The sequence below is a fragment of the Colletotrichum karsti genome, assembly GCF_011947395.1.
Source record: "Colletotrichum karsti strain CkLH20 chromosome Unknown Scaffold39, whole genome shotgun sequence".
NCBI lineage: Eukaryota > Fungi > Ascomycota > Sordariomycetes > Glomerellales > Glomerellaceae > Colletotrichum > Colletotrichum karsti.
In genome coordinates, this window is record NW_024065939.1 from 397,778 (window position 1) to 421,383 (window position 23,606).

The 23,606-nt window shown below is 51.2% G+C and overlaps 2 protein-coding genes across 2 annotated transcripts; both read right to left on the bottom strand.

Moving 5' to 3' along the window:
• Nucleotides 1–1,932: 1,932 nt before the first annotated feature.
• CkaCkLH20_10330 (uncharacterized protein) lies at nucleotides 1,933–17,479 on the bottom strand (the record flags this gene model as incomplete). Its single annotated transcript, XM_038893044.1, has 12 exons — nucleotides 1,933–2,946; nucleotides 4,331–4,542; nucleotides 4,597–6,500; nucleotides 6,572–7,391; nucleotides 7,482–8,562; nucleotides 15,467–15,848; nucleotides 15,930–16,201; nucleotides 16,272–16,510; nucleotides 16,569–16,720; nucleotides 16,780–16,971; nucleotides 17,065–17,197; nucleotides 17,278–17,479. The coding sequence occupies 12 exons, from the start codon at nucleotides 17,477–17,479 to the stop codon at nucleotides 1,933–1,935; spliced, it is 6,603 nt and encodes a 2,200-aa protein (XP_038741699.1).
• A 2,598-nt stretch (nucleotides 17,480–20,077) lies between these two features.
• On the bottom strand, nucleotides 20,078–22,677 carry CkaCkLH20_10331 (uncharacterized protein; the record flags this gene model as incomplete). Its single annotated transcript, XM_038893045.1, has 2 exons — nucleotides 20,078–21,951; nucleotides 22,008–22,677. 2 exons carry the CDS (start codon nucleotides 22,675–22,677, stop codon nucleotides 20,078–20,080), a joined length of 2,544 nt encoding a protein of 847 aa, XP_038741700.1.
• Nucleotides 22,678–23,606: the final 929 nt, after the last annotated feature.

The following is a 23,606-nucleotide window of genomic DNA, read 5'->3' on the forward strand; positions in this document are numbered from 1 at the left end:
TGTCACTGTTTGCTCGCCCGGCGTCAAATCGGCGTTGCTGGTGGTTGCTGCGCTGGTACCGTTGTCCAAGGTAAAAATGGAGGCTGTTTAGCTCAAATGACGTGATCGCTACCTTGCAGATGTACCTCCCTTGGCGGCGCGGGTTTTGGCTGCTCTGTAGCGGCATAAGTCATGTATCGCCACGATAAGTGCCCGTAAGAGACTCCATCTTCCCGTCCCGAAATGGAGATGCCATTTTCGCTGCGTGGACGTAGCCGCGGAAAAAAGCGACTCTGACTCCACGCATGGCTGACACCGTGACGACCGAAACGACCCATGGGAGATCCATGGAGTCGTGGGGTCTTGCTTGCTGGGTTTTGGCAATACTTCGCGGCTCGGTCTTCCGGCATCCACCCGTTGGTGGTGGTGGTGGTGGTATGCACACCGGTAGGGAACGGATTGGTAATGAGAAAGATGTTTTGTAAGCTAAGGAAGCTCGGAGTCTCTGACGAACGCTCATGTGTTCGAGCCTGTGCTCTAGCAGATCTGACTTGGTGTGATACAAACAAGCTTAAGATGCCCACGAGTGCTTGTCGTAATCAGACGACGAGTTCAAACCAAGTGGTGGTCTTTCGTGATGGTGGGATATGGACGTGGGATAAGTTAATTACCCCGCCAAATGTGGCTGGTTCACCGAAATCAACTTTCAGGGTCCCCGCGCCACGCCGTGTCTTCTTCTCCCTGAAAGCCAATTGCTCTCTCAGGGTCAGCAAGAGTCGGGCGAGACATGCAGAATCTCGTCAAAGTTGTCATTCCAGCCTCATCTGGCGTGCTGGTTGCCCAGCCTCTTGGCCACGGGCTAAGCACCCGTAAACTCGACCTTATCCGTACGTACGCGTGGGATGGCTGTAAAGGCCGGAGCTGCTTCGTTTCCCTTGGCAAGACAGACAGATTTGCCATGTAGTAGAAGCATAGACTCTGGTTTTCGACGGAACAACAGCAGATGCCGTCGTCGATAACGGCCATGTCGTGACCCCTTGGCCTCGGACGTTTTTCTTGGCAGTGACATGCGGCGGGCATTCGCATGTCTTACAAAGCCACTCCGGCATCCTCTCACATGAACCCAATAATCTGGATAAGGACCCTTCATCGGACAAGCAAGTTTGGCAGTTCGCAGATCATGCCCGCTTAACCTTGACCTTAGATTTCTCCAAGATCTCTCACGTTATCTCCTTTCGTTGCGCCGTCCCCCAACGAAACATCGACACGTCCGCGTCGTCGGTCAGCTCGGTCAGGTTAGTGGGGCCTTAGCCCCGACGTCCGCGTGGTTCCATCGGCTTAGCGGCTGTCGGTGGGTTGCCGGCTGCCGGCTGCGGGGTTACACTGGACCCGATATCGCAGGGTATCTACACCGAGAGCCTTATCCCCAGTTTTTGGGATGCGTTTTCCACCGTTTGGACGGTTGGACAGTGGCAATGTGAATCGATGACATTCCGAGTCCGCTTTTTCGGCTCCGTAAACTCCACCGTCCGCCAACATTTCCCAAACGCTAGATCCAGTTCCTGACGATCTACTGACGCAATTGGCCCAATCGATTGGAGGTTGTCTTCTCTGAAGAATCGTCTTTCTGTGGGGGGCTGCCCGCTTTTGCCCGCAGCAATGACAAAGACGTGGGAGACTCTCAAGGTTCTACAAAGTCTGAAGCAAATCAGTTGTTTATGCAAGAGAGATATGTGGTTTTATAAGCAGATATTTGCCGGGTTTGTTGCAGAGTCGACCGGCATAACTCTCAGCATGCTTGTCAACTGTGTTTTGCCCAAGGGTGAGCTTTGATTGGTCAAAATGGCAAGCACGTTCTTCTGCAAGTTGGGGAAGAAATCTCTCTAGTTTGCTAGGTTGATAAATTTTGGCAAAGTACATCAGTCCGCAAAAGCCAACACGAACTCAGGTTGACTAAGTGGATGATTTCCAACGCACTTTACGGCTGTCCAGAGTCTTTGCACCTTGAAAAGAGACGTCCCAGCAGCAAGAATCAAGATCCAGAGGATCTCTGCCCAGAATGACATCCATCATGACACCGGTCTGCACCAACGCGATGCAACAGGTGAGCACGCCGCAACCCTGGGTGACGAGGGGAGAATAGTCGGCCTGGACCGCGTAAACGGTCGGCATCGCAGCCAGAGACCACGCCCCGATGTAGCAGAACGGCAGGATGGGCAGAACAAACACGCTCCTCCAGCCGTTGAACCACTCACGGTAGCGATACGTCACGGCAATGCCCATGAAGATGGCCGAGACGTTGCAGAAAAGCCACCACCAGGGGAACATGGCAATCAACACCAGCGGTTGGTGTCCGTAGTAGAAGTAGAGACCGCCGTAGTTGAGCAGGCACTCCTCGAGGACGATGTCGAAGAGGCCCGCGAGCGCCAGCCCCTTCCAGAGGGTGCCCGTCGACACGCCGCGCATGAGGGCCCCGAATATGCAGCAGCCGAGGACGGCGCCGAAGGACCACCAGATGATGCCGACAAAGATGTCGAACTCGCGGCCCAGGAAGGTGAACATCAGGAACCTCGGGTCGTGGGACTGGGCCCAGTAGCAGTTTGCCAGGTAGTTGTCCATCGCCTCCGGGAGGATGCACGAGGCCGCGCCGATGGTGAGGGCTGCCGGGACCGTGGAGTTCCAGCGTTTGCTTTCCTTGAGGCTTATACCCACGAAGGTGAGGGAGAGGATGAGCAGGATGACGGACACTACCGAGGCGTGGTTGGCGTCGTAGGGGAAGTCATCGTTTGGAGGGGCGATGGTGCGATATTTGTCGTCGAGGATGATGTTTACGCTGGTGTCTTGCGCCGTGGCTGGGATGGTTATTCCCAGGGTAACGGCCGCAATAAGGCGAATGTGGTCAAGTACTGTGAGATTCATTGGAAGGATGAACGAAAGTAATCCGTTGTAACTTAGAGATGGTTGAACCTGTGTCGTGGATAACGATTCAGCAGTCCAGAGATGAACACGGAGTTGGTTAAATAGTCGACCGATCTAATATTGTTGTCAGGATAACTGCCATAGCCAGACGTCACTAACGTTCCACCCATGATGACTTCAAACGCAACGACAATGATTGGGCCCCACGAATTATTTCTGTATACAGTATGTCGGCGCCGAGTTTTGTTTGCGAAATTGGCTTAGATCTCAAGATGGAGAAGTTGAGGCCGTTGGCGATTCTTTCGTTCCGAGACTCCGACGGCAGGTTGAGTCTTGAATGCACGGCTTATTGATATGGAAACTCGTCAATGCAGATAGGTAAGGACAAAGTGACACTTATCTGCGCGTTCTGCTTATACTGCTTGTACTAGATGAAAGCCTAATCCGCATCACCTCCCGAGCCGTAAGGTACATCGCTAGAATTCTCACTGCTCGACCAGTCGTCCGTGTCCTCGACTCCTCCGGAGGCGCGGAAAGCCAGTTCGTGCGATTGCTCAAGACAGCGAGCTCCCAACCCATAGCAATCTTCGCATATGTCGAAATCCCCGCCACAGCAAAGAGGGCAGTAATAGTAACCACAGTCTTCGGCAATGCTGAAAGTGCAGACAGCACAACTTCGGGAAAATGGAACGTGCGGTTTGGTGTTGACTACCATTGCATCGTCCAGGATGAAGTCCGGTTGGCCACTTTTTGTGAGTAGAAGTTGAGCAACTTCATCGTGCGAACGATGTCTGGCCCAAAGAAGTGGTGTTCGGCCGAAATGATCCCGAGAATCGCTCCTGGCACCTGCCGCCAAGAGGGACCTCACAACATTTATGTGCCCTCTTCTGGCCGCAAATGACAGAGGAGTTGCGCCGTAGCGATCCGACAGATTGATCGGCGTGTTTCTTTCCAAGAGCATACCGACGACGACATCATGTCCTTCTTTGGAAGCAAAGAACAATGGCGTCCTGCCATTGTGATCCGCTGAATCGGGATTTACACGAAGATCTGCGAGCAGTAGCTTCACCACAGATTCGTGACCATTCTCGGCGGCGTAAAATAAGGCGGTTCGACTGCTCTTGAAATGCCTGTGGTCCGGATCCGCCCCAACAACGCCCACGAGTTTTGAGGCAATCTTAACATGTCCATAAGAACATGCCACCAGCAGCGGCGTCCATCCGTCTCCAGTAGTTGCCGAGATTTCAGCCCCATTCTCCAGAAGGGCGGTTAGTACCTCGAGGTGGCCGTTGAGGGACGCGACAAATAGCGGAGTCCATGAGTCTCTAGACGCATCGTTGGGGCTCGCGCCTCTTCCTAAGAGTAGCTTCACTACCCGAGCTTGCCCACTTGATGATGCAACAAATAGCGGCGTCCGCCCTAAATCATCCACAAGATTGATACCAGCTCCATTCTCAAGAAGTATCCGGACAACACCACTATGTCCGTTTGCTGAGGCGGCTAGGAGGGCGGTGGCGGACCCTGGACCCTCCGCGTCAACATCAGCGCCCAAGTCTAGCAGCATCTCTACAACGGCTTCTTGGCCCTTGGAAGCTGCACAACGAAGAGCAGTGCTGTATTCGCCACCGAGATTGATATCCGCGCCTGATTGAAGCAAAAGCCGAATGACGTCTTGTTTATCTTCTGCACATGCCGTACAAAGAGAACTGTCATAACCCTGGAAACCTTGAGCATTGACGTCTGCGCCCAAATCAAGCAAAATCTGTGCAGTCTCAACTGTACCGAAAAAAGATGCAGTCTCTAGCAAATAATCCAGAGTGTTCTGAGGTATGTTGAAGTTCACTTCAAATTCTGCTAGGATGTCGAAGAATTCCATGTTAATGTCGCCCTCGCATGCCATGGATAAGAGATGCACGTAGTTGTCGACTATGTGCAATGTGCTGACGTCGGCGTTTGATGCAATCAGAATGTCCATAGTGCTGCGGTGGCCGCAGTAACATGCTGCCAATAGCGGAGTTCCATACTTGCCTCCTTTAGCGTTGACGTTGGCACCATGGCTGAGTAGCAGTCTCACAATGTCATCATAGCCCCTCTCGGATGCAGCTTGCAGGGCGCTTCCATATTCGCCTCCCTCTTCGTTGACATCCAATTCGAGGCCCAGGAGTAATTCAACAATCTCCTGGTTCTTACCACAAACCGCTGCTTGTAGCGAAGTCCCATAGAACCCCTTCTTCGCTGTGGCATCTGCCCCTTTATCAAGGAGCAGTTTGACAATATCGTTGTGTCTGCACACAATCGCAGCCTTGAGTGCATCCCCGTAATGACCACATTGAACGTTGACATCTGCTCCCTCCCGCAGCAGCAATTGCACGATCTTGATGTGGCCGCCGTTGGCAGCAGCCTGGAGCGCGTTCTCATGGAAATCGTAGCAGGCGTTGATATCGACTCTCTTCGAGAGGAGGAGTTGTACAATATCGAGGTCTCCACGCCTAGCGGCGGCGGAGAGGGCGCTTCCGCGTTCGACACCTTGCAAATTGGGATCCGCGTTGTACTCTAGAAGCAGTTTCGCAACTTCCCAGTGGCTGCTGGCACAAGCTGCCTGTAACGGCGAAGTCTTGAATAGTGATACATCTGGGTTCACTTCTGCGCCCATCTCTAGGAGGCTCCGTACAATGTCGATATTGCCGAGACTGGACGCCAATTGAAGCGCCTCTTGAAGTGTGCCATCTTCGGCGTCAATGTGTAGATCGTCATCTTCCAGAAGCAGCTTTACGATTTCAAGATTCTGGCCATATATAGCTGCCTGGAGAGCGTTCTGATGAGAACCCCCTCCGGCATTTATATTCGCGCCTTGGTGTAAAATCGACTTAGCGGTCACGGCGAGTCCACCAGAGCAGGCGTAACGAAGGCTAGGACCAGTAGGAAGTTCGTGATAGCTGTCCCAGAGGTCTTCTTCCTCGAAGTCATGGTAGCAGTAGCTCCATCTTTGGAACGTCTTCCTGTTCTGAAGGAACTTGACTATGCTTGCTGAAACATCTTCTGATGCTTCTGCGACCGGGGCATGTTTAAACCAGGCAAGAGACGCATATCTTGCCATAGGAAAGTTCTGTTGAAGGTTCCATCGGAGGCCTTTTATGTCTGTAAGATAGGCTAAGCAGGTTTTCGTGATTGTAATGCTAGCATCCTTGTATCTAAATCGGGGGTGGTCTTTCAGATACTCTTTGACTGAGAACTGCGCAAGATGTATCTCTTGTGTCGCTTCATTCCGGTAAGACCTGACTTCGACAACTGAAACCAAGCTTGTAAAGTGATGCAGGAATTCAGCGCTATCAAATAATCTGCAGTCGATATAGAAATGCGGGGGCTCTTCCTCAATGTTGGTAGCAATAATCTCAATCGCCTGTTGCAGCGTCGGTGGTGTCGCATGGACAATAAATCGAAGTAGTTGGACGGCGCTATTGCTGAAGCTTTTCGGTATGTTCTCGAGCATTCTTTCATAAGTCTCGGATAGATCGCCCGGCAATCTGCCCAGTTCTTCTCTGATTTGCCTAGGAGACATGCATTTGGCAAGGCTGTCGAGTTGACAAGCTGCCCATCTGAACCTAGTGAGCAACATTAGCTACATGTACCTCTTTACGCACTTCACCATACGCATATAGCATATAGTACTTACATCCCCTGAGCCCCATTGCCAACTTTGTTATTGATCTCGTCTTTGATATCTTCGTGCTGGTCCAGTCTTTTGCTCGTAAAACGAACATCGCTTTCAATAGTTTCCTTTACGTAGGAAAATATGTCGACGTCGACTGCCTCTCGATCCACGGAAAGACAACAATCCTCTCCAATCAGTTTGGGAACACCTTGTATGAGCTCGGCTACTTCTCGGCTAGTATAAATCATTCTGACGTGGTCAAATTCGAACATTGTCTTGATCCAAGACAGAAGCTCTACTCTTGAGCTTGACTCATCCAAGGCGTCAAGAACGATGAAAACCCCTTTCCTCAGTTCTAAGATGGCATGAACAAGGTCTTCAAGTGTACGTGTCGTCAACTTGTCGCTCTCATCTTGCCGCAGCCGAAATAAATCGTTGACAAGTCCTTCGATATCGAGTCCCTTTTGAAATAATTGAAGGGCGATCGAACGCAAGAGGCCATTTTTGGTTTGCTTAGCAGTGTCGCTAAAGTCGAAGAAGAAGGTTAAGACGGGCTGGTCGCTGACCTTCGCGAGGTAATCTATAATCGTCGTGCTCAGAATAGTCTTGCCAGCTCCGGGCATCCCACGTAACCATAGATGCTTGTGTTTCCCGGACACCCAGCCCTGGAACGTCTCGTTTTCCAATAGCCAAGAGCCTGTTCCATCATGGCGGAGCTCTCGGGCGTGACCGGCGTTTGAATTGGGGTCAGGAGCGGCTATCCACTTTTGAATTTTCTCACGATGAGATTCGGTTGCAAGCGAGTCGAGTGTCCCTTTTGTAGCTAGTGTTACTCGTGCGACTGAATACAATTAGCTACTTCTCTCTATCCAAGCACGTCACCGCCCGCGCATTTGTACAACTGCTACCTAAACCAGGGAGGCAAACTAACCCGAGTTCAAAACATCCGACATGCGCTTAGTTTCCTGAACGCCTGCGAGCGGCACGTAAGCAAGGAGCTCCTTGGCGTACGCGGCGGCGGTGGCAGACGCGTATCGCTGCCAACGATCGTTCTTGTGAGAATCGGCGTAGTCACAGACTCCACGGATAACAATACACGGGAAGTGGTTCATTAGGCCCGCAGCTTCCATTTCAAGGCAAAGGCAATTTTCTCCTGCATCAGCCACTATTTCATCGCGAAGCACACCGTTCTTCACGAGGGTACTGCCGGATGCAATAACGCCATAATGGATTTCGGGGTCTAGCGAGTCCCGTGCTTCGCGTTCGATCTCTTTAGTTGCTTCGCAGGAAGCGCAATCTTTGCCTGAATTGTGTTCGTAAGAAGACGGAAAGAGGCGGTCGTTCTCGAATCCTTGGTGGATATAGCCGGGCTTTTTCTTGGTTTGCTTCCCCATGAGAGGGTTTTCTTTCAACATACGTTCAAGGATCGAAGGGACCTTAGACCCCTTGCGCTCATGAACTGATCGGATTTTGGAAACAGCATTGAGTAAGACGTGCGGCGGGGGGACCAAGAAGCCATGCCGCTTGGGACGATTACCGGGCGTGGCTTTTACCAAGTCGTACTGAAGAACGCCACCTGTCGTCCCGTCCGGCTTGCTCACTACCACGTCCCCTAGACGTACATCAAGCTCGTCATCGTCAGGCCGTGGAATGCCGGCACCAATACCGACTAGAAGCCCGACTCGGATCGAAGGTAGCGTAGAAGTCATTCGTAAGGCGGTGGCAGCAGCAGAGGCAATCCCATAAACGCCCTCTTCCAAAGACGCAATAACGATATTATGCTCTCCTATGCGACCCCAAGTATATGAATTGCTGTCATTTGGGGGAGGTTGGAAGTTCTTTGGTGCTCCATGTTCCTCGTCAAGCATAGCCTCAGCTGCTGCTCGTTCAATGGAGAGCGCGGCGATCCAGCCGACGGTGTAGAAGTCAGCGCTATCAAGACACTTCAAGTTTTCGGATGCCATGGTGACTTGGTCGAAGTGCTGTCTTGAGTAGAGACATGGGGAATCGGTCTGAGGGCGGGATGAGGCAGCGTGAGCTGTTGGAGATGGTACTGGGGATTCATGGATGGCTGGGAGATGAGGGGAAACGATGGGAGAAGGCGGGTCATATGGACACCTGCGCAAAGTGCAAAATCAGGCTCTGGAGTCTGAAGGGCAAGAGGCTTGGCGTAAGCGCCAGGTTCAGAAAGTGGATTATCACAGCCAACCGGGGGCTAACATCAACCGCCAGGGCCCAATGGATTTTCAAAAGCGCTTCAGGTGTTCGCATAAGTAACTTAGCATAGACACCTATGAAATTAGCCTCACTATCAATTAAGTAGCTGTATCTATTATTAGGGTTCAATGACGGGCAAAAATACTACTTGAATTACTTGTCTGAGTTTACAAATAAAGTGCGGTCAAAGGGCTGATCATATTGACATAAGCGGGCCAGCATCTACCATTTCTGGCGAACCGAGGATAGATAATTGTTGACACAATCTGCTGACAGTTGAACACTGCTGGTGCATTTGGGCGTTGGCCATCCTTGCGATTCGCCGCTCAATACAATAAAGCAACCCTTATGACTCTATTTGATGTCTCGAACCCAATAAGTACACATTAACATTTGACGTTCTGAAAGAAAAAGCCTCTGTGCCAATAAGCTTCTAGGCGTACGTGGTGGCGTTACTGAATGACCTTACATATCATCAAGGTTGAAAGCTGAGACCTTAGGAAGGGTTCCTGGTCTATTAAAGATCTTGCCAGCTACTGTCAAGATTGCACTACAACTTGCGTCGTCAGTAATAGCCAGCCCTTATTCTCTGACGTTATTCGACATCTCGCCACCCCCAGCGAGTACACATTCATCGCGTTGCAAGCCATCTTCTTCACCAACTGTTAACCTAGAAAACGAAACAACCTGGCCCTTCACAGCTTTCCCTTCATAGCTCTTTGGGGATCAAACTGCAAGAGACTCCGCACCGGGTTGTCAAAATGTCGTCCCCAAACCAAAACTCGAATTCCTTCCAGCAAAATTCCCAAAAGCCACCGCACGCTCCAAGAGGCAACCACCCATCATCATCAGTTGATGGTATTTCGGACCTCTTCCGACCCCGGAATCTGCACTCAAGCCATCAACGAGACAGCAATGGCTCAAATGTTGGTTTTCGATCAAGAATTACGCCGTTGAAAAAAGCAGGACGCACGAGGAGACGAGAACGACGAGAACGAAGCGATGAAGCTGGCTGAAGGTAAGCAACACCACGCTTTTCCTCGGAGCCATGGGGCGCCGCAACAGGTTCAGAAGAGTACTGTCCTCAATCCAAACACTGAATTCGAGAAGAACTTCAACGTTTCCGTCAAGACTCAGGGCCAAAAAATACTGTCCCAAAGAAGAGGGGTTAACATTTTGTCAGAGTCGAGACCGTCGTTGGACGACACCTATGCGGGACAAAACTTGGAGTCAGAAGATATCACTACCACGCAAGCAAACGATCAATCTACCCGTATTCCAGGGGATTTCGTCCGTTCTCGACTCCATCTCCTTCCTAGAAGCTCTGGATCCGTCGAAGTTGATAGGACTATCCCAAATAATACTACGGGCAGCAAAGCTGGACAGCTATCACGCTTGCCCACTGGTTTATATTCGTCACAAATCGGTCCATCACCAACCGGTCCACCGCTCAACTATTCATCGGACACCAGAGTGGTGCAGGCCCAGCAAATGCTCATCAAGAACGGAATCAATCCAGCATCTTTGACTCAAGCACAGTTCACCACATTCTCAAACCAACCACCTGCGGTTCAAGCAAAATCTATCGCTTCATTCAAACCAAATCAGCAACCTCAGCAACCTCAGCTTAATCAGATACCTGATAAACCTATACCTACGTCACGAGTTCTTCAGATCCGGGCTCATATATTGCCTGATTCAGACTAGATTACTTGTACGCTAGCTTCCTGTAGAGACATAGTTCACTTAACTCACCCTCTGTCGTATCTTGCGCGGGCTAAAGGCGGCGGTTGATTTAGCTGCACCTAAGTGACGGACTCGCACGGCATCTTCTCCACAGAAGACCGAAGCCGGGCAGCATGTTGACTGTATCGACTGCCATTAAATGAATGGTAGACACCTGCGACTACATCTTAGAACAGCCCCGCGTTTGCAACCTAGCGATGAGTAACATGTATGTTCTCAGCCACCACCTCGGTCGACTCATGCTGACAACTTGTCTAGTTTGTCTACGAACCCAGCAGTTGGGGATTATGGCCATCAGCTGTTATGGAATGCCTGGGCTTGCGTCGGTAGCAAACATCATGTCTGGTTGCCGCAGTTTCTATTTTTCGCTCAAGCTGGGGGGCGGCTGCTGGGCTGTTAAACGAGATGGAAACTGATCTCAAGCAAGCCACTGCAACTCTTCTGCCATGGAGTCAGAGTCAGCAATCCACGCTCGCAACTACTTCTATGAGTTGAATTCAGAGGTTAGTACTGATTGCTGGAATCTCTGGTTGGACAGCTGGTATTGCATTGGCGTGAGCGGGCCATTGTTTACCATCTATCGAGCCTACAATGTCTAAGTAAACTGGAGAATGAGAGTTACTTCTTGCTCGACTCCTATTTGATCATCTTTTATAGCCAGTGCAGCCCATACAGTATGAGATCTTCTTCCTCAACATCCACTCGATCCCTCCAAGATTCATCGGAACCGCCCCCGAAGCATGGTGTCTGCAAGACCGAAAAGGGCGAGAAGTCTGTTTTTCCAAGCTGCATCCAATAACCCTCCAATCCTTCCGTTGGCCCCGACAACTCTCTCCAATGTCTCTCCTTCTGTCTCCGAACAAAGTGTTCCACGGCATGATTGCCATTCCTTTTAGCCTCGTCGCGACTGGGACGATAAAGGGAGCTGGGAATCGCAACTGTACAGTCGTGAATACTGCGAGGTAACCGGCGCAGCATTCTCTCGACAGGCTTCATCAACTCTTCCAAGTCAAACAGCGAGTTATCAGCGAACCGTCTTTTGGTCGTGCTCCTCAAGGACAGGTGGAGGGTCTGCAGGTTGCAGAGTACTAGCGGCAAATGATCCATGAGATCATGGAAGGGCTCTCGATGACAGTATGGCGGTAGAGGATTGACGGGGGTCTGCGTGGTGGCGGGAAACATCCAACCGTACGGACTGAAGAAACACTGAATCTCTAATCGTCGAATGCTGGCCCAGCGATGTGGTAGGAAAAGTCGATGTGCGTGCCGAAGAATAACCATGTCCTGCACGCGGAATGTATTGGTCCCCCACAGAACGTCCACGCCCTCTGAATAACTGTAATACGAATCAGAAACGCAATCAAGCAGTTAAAAGGAGAGATAAGATAGTAGGGACCTAGAAGAACCAGAACCTACGCTTGTCGGCAAGTCAGTAGCCAGCCTAGAATACCAATGCAACATTTATGAGGAGCTTCGCCAGGCCACTCATCGCAACAAAAGTTTACATCGCTCAATCCACAGGTATCATCACAGGGCTCGGCAAATCGAGACCAAGAGTTTGTTCTGGATGGCAAGTTCGCATGGCAGACGCAGCTGTACCACAGCCACCGCTTCGGCTTCAGTTTCTGCAGCATCGGTGCGGAGGCCAGTTCCTTTCCACTTCGCGGCGGTCGGCGAAATCGATGCTGCTTATGGTTTTCACCTGTTTGCTGCCCATTTCGACGGTGCCCGTAGACGAGATCAACATGTATTATCTGCTCCCCAAAAGCCTCAATGAGAATTTGCTGGCGAATTTCGAAGGGAATCCGTTCAAAAAGTCCAAATTGGCTGGTTGCAACGGCGGCCGATGACGACTCATTTGATGCTAATGGAGGTGGTGTTATCGGTCGTACGCGCGGATGAGGAAGGACCGGGAGTCTGTCCTCCGGGACCGATGATGGTGAGCTGAACTCCGGCTGCTGAGAGCCTGATGTCCCGGGAATGTGGAGCTTGCGGGCCCATTTGGTCAGCATTGTGACGATAACAAGGGCAAGAGGGACGTGACGTTAGACATGAGGTCGCACAGGGTATCTTAGCGTGCAACCGTTTCTTGTAGAGAATGCAAGCAGACGGGGGCTGGGTTTACGCGCTTGGTACATGCTGCGGATGCAATTAGTAGGATCATCAATATCCTAGCGAGGCACCACGCTGTGCCTCAACGATACATTTGAACCTTCATACCACCATAATTTCATTCCTTCCATAATTCGCTTTTTCTTATCAATGTTTCCTTTCATTCTTGCCAGAGCTACAGTAACGATTTTATTTGCGCAAGACTCGAGCTACTTGCACTGGCGGTTATTTTTCCCTTGTAAATACTTTTCGCTATCTCTATGCCTATCCTTTCTGTTGTTAGCTTTGGTATTCTCCTTGATATCCGGTGTTACCCCTGAAGTATTCGACCAGGAGTAGTAACCGTGGAGTAGCGTAACTGCCTGCGCCGGTGGAGGAATAAGACATGACAGCTGAATCTTACCGGCGATATGGCCATATATTGCAGGCGGCTCAGTTGGTTCGCCACCTCATTCATCTGCTAACGTATTCCAAAAACCAAGAAGCTAGGGTTGACTACCCGCTGGTAGTGGACTAGTCCCTTGAACCTTTTGGTCGTATGCTGTGTAAGACTTGGCGACCTATGCAGGGCGGGACACGGCATGGGTCACGGCGATCGAAGCGACTGTCTTGACTGGCTGAGTTTCAAATTCATACAAAAAATGCAATATGCCGCGCAATACAATGCAGCCACCCTTATAATCTGGTCATTGATATCTCGCCATACCCAACGAGTACACATTTATTCAAATTCATGCAAGACCTTGCATGTTTGCTTCCTGTTCTGGCTCGGCATGTTTTCACATAAATGCGCTGGCATCCTTCATGCTTGGTCCCCAAGGTAGCCTACACACGGTAATTCGAGTTCTCCGTTCACTCGCGTCGATGAAGCTTCTCAACTGTTCTACACTCGAAATTGAGGAGTTCTTCGGATCTTCAATCCCGCAATCTTATGTTATCCTCTCTCATAGATGAGAACATGACGAAGCAGCCTACCAAGACATTGGCAACCAGGAAATGATGGAAAAGAAGGAAGGATGGAATGAAATACGGCAAACATGTTGTCTCGCTAGAGAAAAAGGCTTTAAGTATGTGTGGGCTGACACATGCTGCATCAACAAGCAGGATTTCACCGAGCTCACTGAGGCGATCAACTCAATGTTTAAGTGGTATGCCTCTTCCACACTATGCTTTGCATACCTATCAGATATAGGGCCTGGTCAGGCTATGGATGAGTCCTTATGGTTCACGCGGGGATGGACGTTGCAGGAGCTTATTGCATCCTCTCAAGTGCTGTTTTTCGACAAGTCATGGACCCCGATAGGCACCCGTTCTGAGCTCTGCCAGATGATCAACAGTCGCACTGGTATCAGCGAAGTCATTCTCCTCAGGCAGCCCTCAAACTCACCAGACAGAAGAAGCCTTAACGAGGAGCTCTCCGATATACCCGTAGCGGTACGGATGTCTTGGGCCTTTGAGCGGACGACTACCAGAGATGAAAACCGCACCTACAGTCTCTTAGGGCTCTTTGACGTGTACATGCCTCTTCAGTACGGAGAAGGAGGTAGCAGGGCCTTTGCACGGCTTCAAGAGGAGATCATCAAGGAAACGAACGATCTGAGCCTATTCGCATGGGTTTCGCCCTCGGCAGACGAAAGTTATCGCGGGATTCTGGCCATCTCCCCGGATGAGTTCAGGGCGTCCAGAAATCTCGTGTGGACTAGTAATGTTAAGGACCATGCCGAGGTACCAAATCTCCTGATTCAAGGTTTCAACTTGCTTAGAAGGCTAACAGAACATCTTTTAGTGCACAATGACCAAAAGAGGTCTGAGCATCATCTCCGACGCCAACCTAATAGGTCTCGAAACGTACTTCCTCAGCCTCGAGTGCAAAAGATCTTCAGACACCTGCGCAAGTCCCCTTGGAATCCATCTCCAAATTCAAGGCGAAGGGCTTTTTGTTCGAGCAAATGCTCACGAACTTGAATACCTGAATAGAGGAACGCCGAAGAAAGGGAAAACTTTCCACGTCCAGAAAAAATGTCCCGCATACTTGACAAACCCGCGACTCGGATCCGAGCATGAGAAATTTGCGCTCTTCATTAGATTTCCAGACGGGTTCTGGATTGGAAGTGGTAGACCTGAGGCAATGTGGAACTTACAAAAACGCGCGTTCGAACCAAAAAGGCAGCCGGGCTTTGAGTGTTTTGTTGAATTTGGCACAGAAGGGGCATCATGCATTTTAGCATGTGGGTTTTACGAGAATGGGGCAAGATGGTTTTGCTTGGCAGCCCAGAACGGAAAAAATGCGGCAATCTATGATGCAGCCATGGAGGGGAACATGGAAGGTATGAAAGAGCTTGGAAAGAAAGCTTTCGCAAATGACCAAAGCTGGGGACGGGGCAAGTTGATACTAAGGAAAAGTAACGGGACCAAAAGTCGACTTAGTGTCAACGTGCAATCTTGGGTCGACTACGACCTGAGCAACAAGACTTCTCCTGGTTTTGTCCCGTGGCGAGGGCTATACATAACGGAGGAGTCATACCATATGAGTTGCGTTATGATATAATTCATCATCGCACTGAACAGCCTGTAGTGTACTCGACAGGGCTTTTCAATAGTTCTTCTGAGAATCACGACTGTCAAATAGTTCAAAATAATTGTACCCGATTACTTCTTGAGTAGAAAACTACATTCGAATAAGAAATGATGATGAAGTTGTGACTATTGGTAAAGATAAAGTAGTGTATCAATCCCGACGAGCTGAGCTCCGCAGGGTGGGCTTGGCTCGAGAGGGGGGGGGGGATGAAAAGAAAAGAGAAACATTGAATGTAAGAAGACAAGGCTTTGCTATTCGCTTACCAAATTCAAGTCCTTCGCGTTCGATTCCTGCCATGAGAATTTGGCCTCCATCGACCGAACCAACTCCTCATGGTGCGACGACCGAGGCTTCACAGACACTTGGAAGTCAACTGGGTGGCTCACCGCCAATGGCTCAAATTCAGCCTTAAGCTCGACGACCTTTCCATCCACAACTGCCTTCGTAACGTTAAACACAGCCAAGGACTGTGCAATGGTGAGGTATAAAGCATTCTCCGCTAGTAGCCTGCCTGAGCAGACCCGACGGCCGAAACCGAAGACGAACTGGCGTGGATCAGGCGGCTGCTCCTTGCCCTCCTGCAGGAAGCGTTCAGGTCGAACCTCCATGGGATCTGGGTAGACAGCGGGATCATGCGTGAACCACCTGTAAACCGTCACTAATAGCCCTAGAGTCTCTACCCCTGAAACAAAGGAGCGAAGGAGTGGGTGAAGAAGAATTACTTACCAGATGTTCGGCAACAAGATGGAATCTTTAGGAATTCGATACCCCTTATATGCGGTGTCCTCTGAACAGGAGTGGGGGAGGCCCATGGGAACAATCGCATGCCAGCGCAGCATTTCTTTAACCAAGGCGTCCACATAGGGCAGGTTCTTGCGGTCGCTCGCTACGGGTAGCCGCTCGCTGCCAACTACGGCATCGACCTCTGCCTGAGCCTTCTTCTGGACGTCAGGGAACATACCCATCGCCAGGTAGAAGGCAGCAATAACCGCTACCGTCTGAAGAGCTGTCAGTTTGGTGATCTGGTGGCCACTTCGCCAAGTCCTCTTTCTCAATCAGCGAACTTACAGTATCTGATCCAGCAGCAAAGAGACCCGTCGCAGTCCACTTGTAGTTGAAGACGTCCTGAGGTGCGTCTTCGGTACTCTCAAGCGCTCGTGAAAGGAACGATGGTTCGTGTTTTCCCTCGGCCATTTGATTTTGGACGAACTGGAATGGTGTCTCGACGGTGGTCTTCAGTTCTTTGGCCCATTTCTTTGCCGTTTTCTTCCACCCGGCTCCGGGAAACCATTCAGGAACATAGCGCACTACGAAGCATGAGACGATGTTCGAGATTGGAGAATACTTTTCTCAAGGCGGACTTACGAATCGGGAAATTGTCCACCAGGAAGTTCCCAGGAACAATAGAGAAAGTAAGATTTGCCATTGCCTGGTTCATCATACTGAGAAGAGGGTCCCTCCCGTACTTCTCTGTGTTGTAGCCATATGACAGCTTCAGGATCACCGCCCCAGCCTCCCTAGTAGTAATCCATGTGAGTATTTACTTTATTTTTCTCTTCTTCCATATTCAACTCACCTTTTGATGTGATCCTTGAGATCTTTTGGGTTGTTCAGAACATGGATCAAGAAGTGAGCCACCTCAGCCTCTTGTAAGTCATTATACTGTGCGGCTGCCGACTTCGTTCCCAAGATGCGGGCCATGGCCTTGCGCTGGAAACGGAGGGAATCATTGTACTTGAGCAGCCCGGTCCCAGGTCCCCATCCAACACTGGGTCAAGATTAGAGAAGGAATCAAAGTGGCAAGGACATGGAAATGGGTGAGAGTTGAGAAGGCTTATGCCAGATGACATCTCTTACATACAAATCTGCGGCAAATTCCTGGGTTGGCCTGGATGAGAATTCGGCGGATCGTCTTTCAAAAAGATCAAAGGCAGTTTCCGGGTCGTTCAGGATGATCACGGTTTTCGAGAGTATGTTGACAGAACTGATGGGACCTGAAACATCGGAACCGTTTGTAAGTCGGATATCTCACATATACCACACGCACACGTGTTACATGATAGTTGAGACTTACCATATAGGTCTTTGTGTTTGGCCCAGAAATGGGCGGCAAACTCGGTTGGCTTCGGTAAATCCAAGAGGTTCCCCAAGATGGGGAGGCCCTTGGGACCGGGCGGAAGAGACGGGGCATTCTTACTCGAATGCAGAAGATTGTCAACAAGAAAAACAAGAAAGATGGCTGCGACGAAACCGATCAAAAGCGATGAGTCCTCCATTGCGGTGCTCAATGGTGATGAGTAAGAGGATGATGATTCAAAATCAATAATCAAGCTGTCATGAGGGTTTTTGATGTGTCTTAAATATGTTCATGTTGCACAACCAAGAGTGGAGGACTACTCAGATAGCCCCCTCAAAGTCAGTGTCATTTAGTGATGGTGAATAGACTCACCAATTGCCATAGAATAGTTTCCGTTGCTGATTTTGGTAGTTGATTGTACTCATGTTACACGGCGCTTACACCGGTTGTGATCATCACCCAACTACCGCTGCGCATCCTGCAGTCAGCATTGCGTGCAGCATGCCTGTAGTGCCCAGATCCAGATATGTCGTAGAACGCAACCCTAAAAACGCACGATAATGAGGAGAAGCCACATCCGGGAAGATGTCCGGCATTCTCGCTGCGAAACTTCACGAATCACCAAGCTCATATTGATATACCGGCTGCACGTCTGGCCCGGCATCGTGTTGAAGCATCAAAATCGATGAGTTGTTGAGAAGACGCAATAAAAGCAGGTTAAGTGGTATTGATGAGAGTCTGACATGCAGCTCTCGTATCAGAGGAAACGCGATTGATAACGCATAGTGACCACAGAATGAAAGGACTGCAATTGGTTGAACGTTTGCGTTGATGGTATGTTTCACGGCGTTTAAAACCCCATATTGACTTGGCCGGGTCGATCACCCAATACGTGCGTCCGCCGACGGGGTGCATGACCTCAACTCCTGCAGGAGTTAGTTGCCACAGTGCTCAGTGTCTAAGATGGGGATTCAGGATAGCCAATCGTACCAAGCCTCAATGTACAACGCATGGCACTACACTTCATGACGATTGAAATCCATTCATGGGAGGTATGCTACCTCAAGCACATCACGCCAACCGCTCCAATCTCAGCGCGGCAGGCACGGAAGTCTTTTTCCTGTTTCTCTGTTTTTCTAATCTCTTGGGCGCAAAATGAGACACTCAGTGAGATGACGGCATGATTGGAGCGGCATTTTCTGACCTGATTCTGAGAAGAAGGACTAAGATGAATACTCCTTCACATGTAAGTCACTCTCATGGAGTCTCCTGACTTCCGGTCCGGTCCGGTCTTGTGGGGCCGGACCCGGCGTCGGGGCCCCCCATACCCTTTTGTGTAACCTTTCTGCGCCGTCAATGGAAACTTGCCACGCAGAGAGAAAGCAAAATATCTTCTTGGTAAAGTTCAAGCCAGCTTTAGTACGGCCGGCCACAGAATAGAAGTTTCCGTTACCTGGTTGAATTATGACGCTGGCAGAACAATCGAGAACCGCCATAGAGGTTTCCCGACCTCAATGGCGCCAAGGATGCTCAAACGCCATCTGACGCTGATGCCTTGAGCGCTTTCGAGAATTCGTGGAGGTCAAGTGAAAAACCATGTATCACATGAATGCCATGAACTTGACATAAGGGAGGAAGACGGTTTGCAACATTGGCCTTCTCACGTACAGAGTATGATGTTGGGCCCTGGGATTGCATTTTCAAGCAGGTGTGGCTCATAACATGAGCGTGTCCTCACCCCGAATCGCCCTCCCCATGTTCGATCAACATATCAGTGGCAACAGAGTCTTCCACAATCATTTTGACTCATAGTCGTTATTCAGAATAATCGACTCATTCGCAGCCATCAGGTCATAAGCATTCAAAGAGGTTGTCACCGCAAAGCCACTGAACGCCTCACTCACCGCTGAGCCGAACTCACTCTCATTCTCGGCCGAGACACGCGTATGACTACGGAAATGAGCAAGTGAGACCAGCTCCACTTAGTCACCTCTCCGGCACACCCATGCATGCCCTGAGCTGCGTTTGCATCACGTGTGGTTCGGGGCTGACTCGCTCTCGGATGCCCCCAGGGTGTCCTCACGATGGAATATAAATACCTCACCTTCTCCCGCCTCTCTCAACGCAAGACTTCTTTTCTCTTCATACTTACCTTATTCAGTCAGCTGGGGATCAAGAAATCCGGCTGGCAGAGAGGGAGGCCTGCATTGCACATCGCGGAGTCGACCTCTCTCGATTGTCCTTCGGGGCCATCGTGGGTGCAATTTTTGATGCATATCTGTCGAAAGACACCTCTTTTCATTGTATCTCATTGCTTCTGCGCAGTGGTATGAAGAAGAGAATGTTCCCGTCGATGAGAACGACGCTGCGTGAATGGTCATGTGGCAGCAGTATGAAGAGTTAGTGACAGTTGCTGCGGTAAGCTGAGGCCACGTCACTCAACTCGCTGCTGATGCCTAGAAGCCCTGCCGCAATCGCCCTAAAATGAAAACGACGCGCAGGAAGTGTCAGCTATGCGATTCTGATTGAAAACGGAGCTCGGAGCTCATCTCACTTCACAACATTCGCGCATAAGTGATGAGTTTCTTACTCAAATGACTGAGACGTTCAATCTAGTCGTGCATAAACCAATCCGTTCAACAGAACTCCCTGCGACGCTTTTTGGTCTTCTATTGTGAACAATTTGGTTGACTCCAGTCACTCGTGATAACCGAGGGCAACGCCTGACGTCGAGCACTACCGTGAAAATCATTCGTCTTCATCAATCGATGAACATCTCTCATCTTTCTCAGATTACCTAACATAAAACCACCGTCTCCCACCGAGGATTACACTCCTTCCACTGACTGACCCTCACAAACCCAACCCCGACGCGCCTCGCCACGAACGGCTCATACGGCAGCCTCTCAACCAGCATAACGTTGAACCGCCACAACTCGTGAAATTGCCCCTCGACGAATGCCCACTCATTCTTCTCGCTGGAAATCTCTTCCATCGAAGCACTGATGACGATGAAGTCGAGCGGCCTCCGCCTGCCCCCTCGACCCTTCCGCCCGGCAATCCAGTGAATGTCCATCTTATCCAGATACCCGACGCGTCTGCCCATGACGTCCAAGATCTCGGCGTCCTCAAACGCGCGTCGCTCTCGAGTCTGCGAATACCTCCGGTCGCGTCCGATTCTCAAAGACGCTACTGTGGTATTGAAGACCAGGCAGCCAGGAAAATCCTTCGCAACCTTTACGGCCCTCTCATCAAGCTCCCCGCGCGCAAGCGATTCCCACGGACTATGCGGACACATCTGCCACATCTCCTCGTACAGCCGGTCCGTCTCCTCTAGGATATTAATCTTGCCACCGCTCATCCGCCGCTGCAGCCTCGGCAGCTTATCGGGCCCGTGGATATTCAGCTTTCGCATCTCCAGGCCCAGCCAGCGCTCCCTCACGCCTACCGCTCTCAGGCGCCCCGTGACCGCGGGATCGTGGTAGTGAAACGACACGAGCGTCGCGACGCGGACGAGCTTGCTCTCAACCAGCCTCGCCTCCCCGTGTATCCAGCGGTATCCCGCGGTGCCCTCCCATCCGGCCCAGCTCCAGCTCGGGATCCATCGCGCCTCGTCGCGGCGGGCGGACGCGCCTACGTGACTCCACATGAGGGCCTGCGGCAGACACGCCGCCGGGAGTCCAAACATAGTATCGGTCTTCATGGCCTTCCTGACGGCGTTGGCTACACCCGCGAAGGCGTTCAGGATGTCGGCCGGGTGCGAGAGCTGGCGAGAGGTGTAGTCCTCCACCCAGTGGCAATAGTCGGCCAGCGTGACGCGGTCTTGGAGTTTGATCGTGCTGGGCTTGTAGTATGACGGCTTCCGGTAGAAGCCTGTTCCGGGACGGTGGACTTTTTGTTCGGTTTCGACACTGTCGATCATGAATTCTTGGAGATGCGGGGGTTGTGCATCGTTGTCGTCGTCGTCTTCTTCCTCGTTCTTCTCTGTGTCTCCCTTGTCATCATCCTCATTGTCTATGACGGCCGGTGGCTCTTTGACCGGGCAGAGGCTCCATGTGAGTTCCTCCGCAGCTTGACCGCGGCAACATTCGAACAGGACTTGATACTCGGTGATGAAGAACCTCCGTTTCGTGAACAGCCTCTCCTGGAACGTCCATCCCCTCCGGTTCCACAACGAAGGGTCGACGATGTCCTGGACGCCATTGGGATCAATTCCCCGCCGACTGTTGCGATTCCTCGGCGGACCCCAGAGCGAAGCCCTTGGCCGCCTGCGGTGCTCCCGATAGCCCGGCAAGCCCTTTCCATTGCGATCATCCAACGCCGCCATAATGGCGAACGTAGCAGATTGATAGATGCGGTCCATGCCGTCTATCTGCTCCGGTTTGGACCGCTCGTCGTCTTGTATAATGCACAGCCGGTCCACCCAGAGATAGTCCTTCCCGAGGTCCCTGCATAGCGATATCGTGTCCGTGATGATTTGGGGGAGTTTGATCGCGTTGAGGCTGCCCTCGACCCCGAGGTCCTCCGTGTTCGAACTCACGAGCTGCGTGTGTCCCGTGCCTTCGGTAGCTTCCCACATGTAGCTCAACGCGACGAAACGCACTGCCTTGTCGGGTTGGACGATTCTCATGGACTTTACGTCTATGACCCGAAATCCTTTCGGCAGCTCAGCTTGAAGAATAGTCAGAGCTTGCAGCCTTCGTCGTGATGTATTGAATGGCACTTACATATCGAGTTGTGATCCGGAAGACACGGCCTCGCGCCGCGTTTGCCGTAGCAATGTCGTCTCTCACAATCCTCAATCCAGCTTTTCAACGTGCTGACCTCAAATCTATCAACCTCCCACTCCTCGACGACCTGCAGTCGCAACGTGTCTTTCCCAGAATACCTCATTCGAAACTGGGGCGTCACGAAAAACGGCGAAGGCACCACTTCCCCAGTCTTCTCGTCTCCCCTGGAGACGACACTAATCGTCAACTCCAAAAACAACCTGACCTCCGCCTCGCCCACGGTCCGATGCAGCCGTCCCTCCTGATCACCCGCGAGCCCCGCGTCCAAGAAAAACGGCCCCTGCACGACGACGAACACGCTCCCCGCGGAGGCGTCCCTCAACCACTCGCACTCCCGGCGGCGAGCCTCGACGGCCTCGGCAACGGCCTCGCACACCAGGCATTCCGCCGCGCTTCGGATGATCGTGCCGAGTGGCAGGTTGCGGTGCGCCTTTGACCCTTGGCCCGCGGCGAACTCGGGGACGTCCCAGTCCTGGCACCGCTCGCAGAGCCGGGGGCTGGGGTCGTCGGGCCGCCGGGCGGCGAGGTCCTTTTTGTAGTGGGTTGTTTTCGGGGTGCCGCCTTTCGGGAAGGAGATGTCTGGCGTGAACCAGGTTCTGCCGAGCATTCAGAGACGGGGAGCTGGAGTTGTGGAAAGGCGGTTGAGAGCGTCGTTCTGTGAGTTCGGACTTGTTGAGTCGATTTGATATACAAGCAGATGTGAATTTGAGCAGCCACCGGGGTTGAGCCGTGAGACCGTCGGTTCCTAACACAGCCTGCACGGTTAAGTCTCAATCGTTCTAGTGTTTTATTCGTCAAAGTATTAGTTCCGTTTCTCCGTGTTTATGATCGACGTTGTGGATGGTAGAAACGAAGAGTTCAAGTTCGGGATGTCAAGTTGCATTCATGAGAAAAAGGTGGAGATGCAATAAAGGACTTTGTCAGACAGAGGCTTTCGCCCGTTGGGCTCTGATCAGAGCCGGATCAATTGACTACCACCCTAGCGCAGCATGGCTTCGAACTAAATAAGCAAGCTAGTTGTAGTGTGAGGCTTGAAAGATCCTTCACTTTGATGTCATCGAAACGAAGTAAAAGCTGGGAGTGAAACAACATATGTGATACGGTTCGACACGGTATGTCTATCAACCCACGTCAAAAACCACCAGCAGGGACGTGACGATTGCGAAGTCAAGAGATAGATCCATGTGGAAGGAGAGGCTTCATCAAAACAGTGCAGATAACGCCAATACATTGTACAGAGACAGGCCACCCTAGGCCTCGTGTCTCTCTTCCGTATAACTCCCAACCTATGCCCTTATGGCCAGAGACTTTCTTATTATACACATGACTTGACTCTTACAACCCCTCTTTTTGTGCTTTCCATTGCAAACCGAACGCTTTCGCCAGCATGTTTCCCAAAGAGATACCGTTTCCCCGTTACCGTTTGCTTTCGTACGTATGTATGATCCAGAACAATGAAACAGGCTCGACGCCTCTTGTAGTCATCTTTCAGCCATGTGATTCGTGCCTTTCCCGCGCCGAAGAGGAGAAATCATC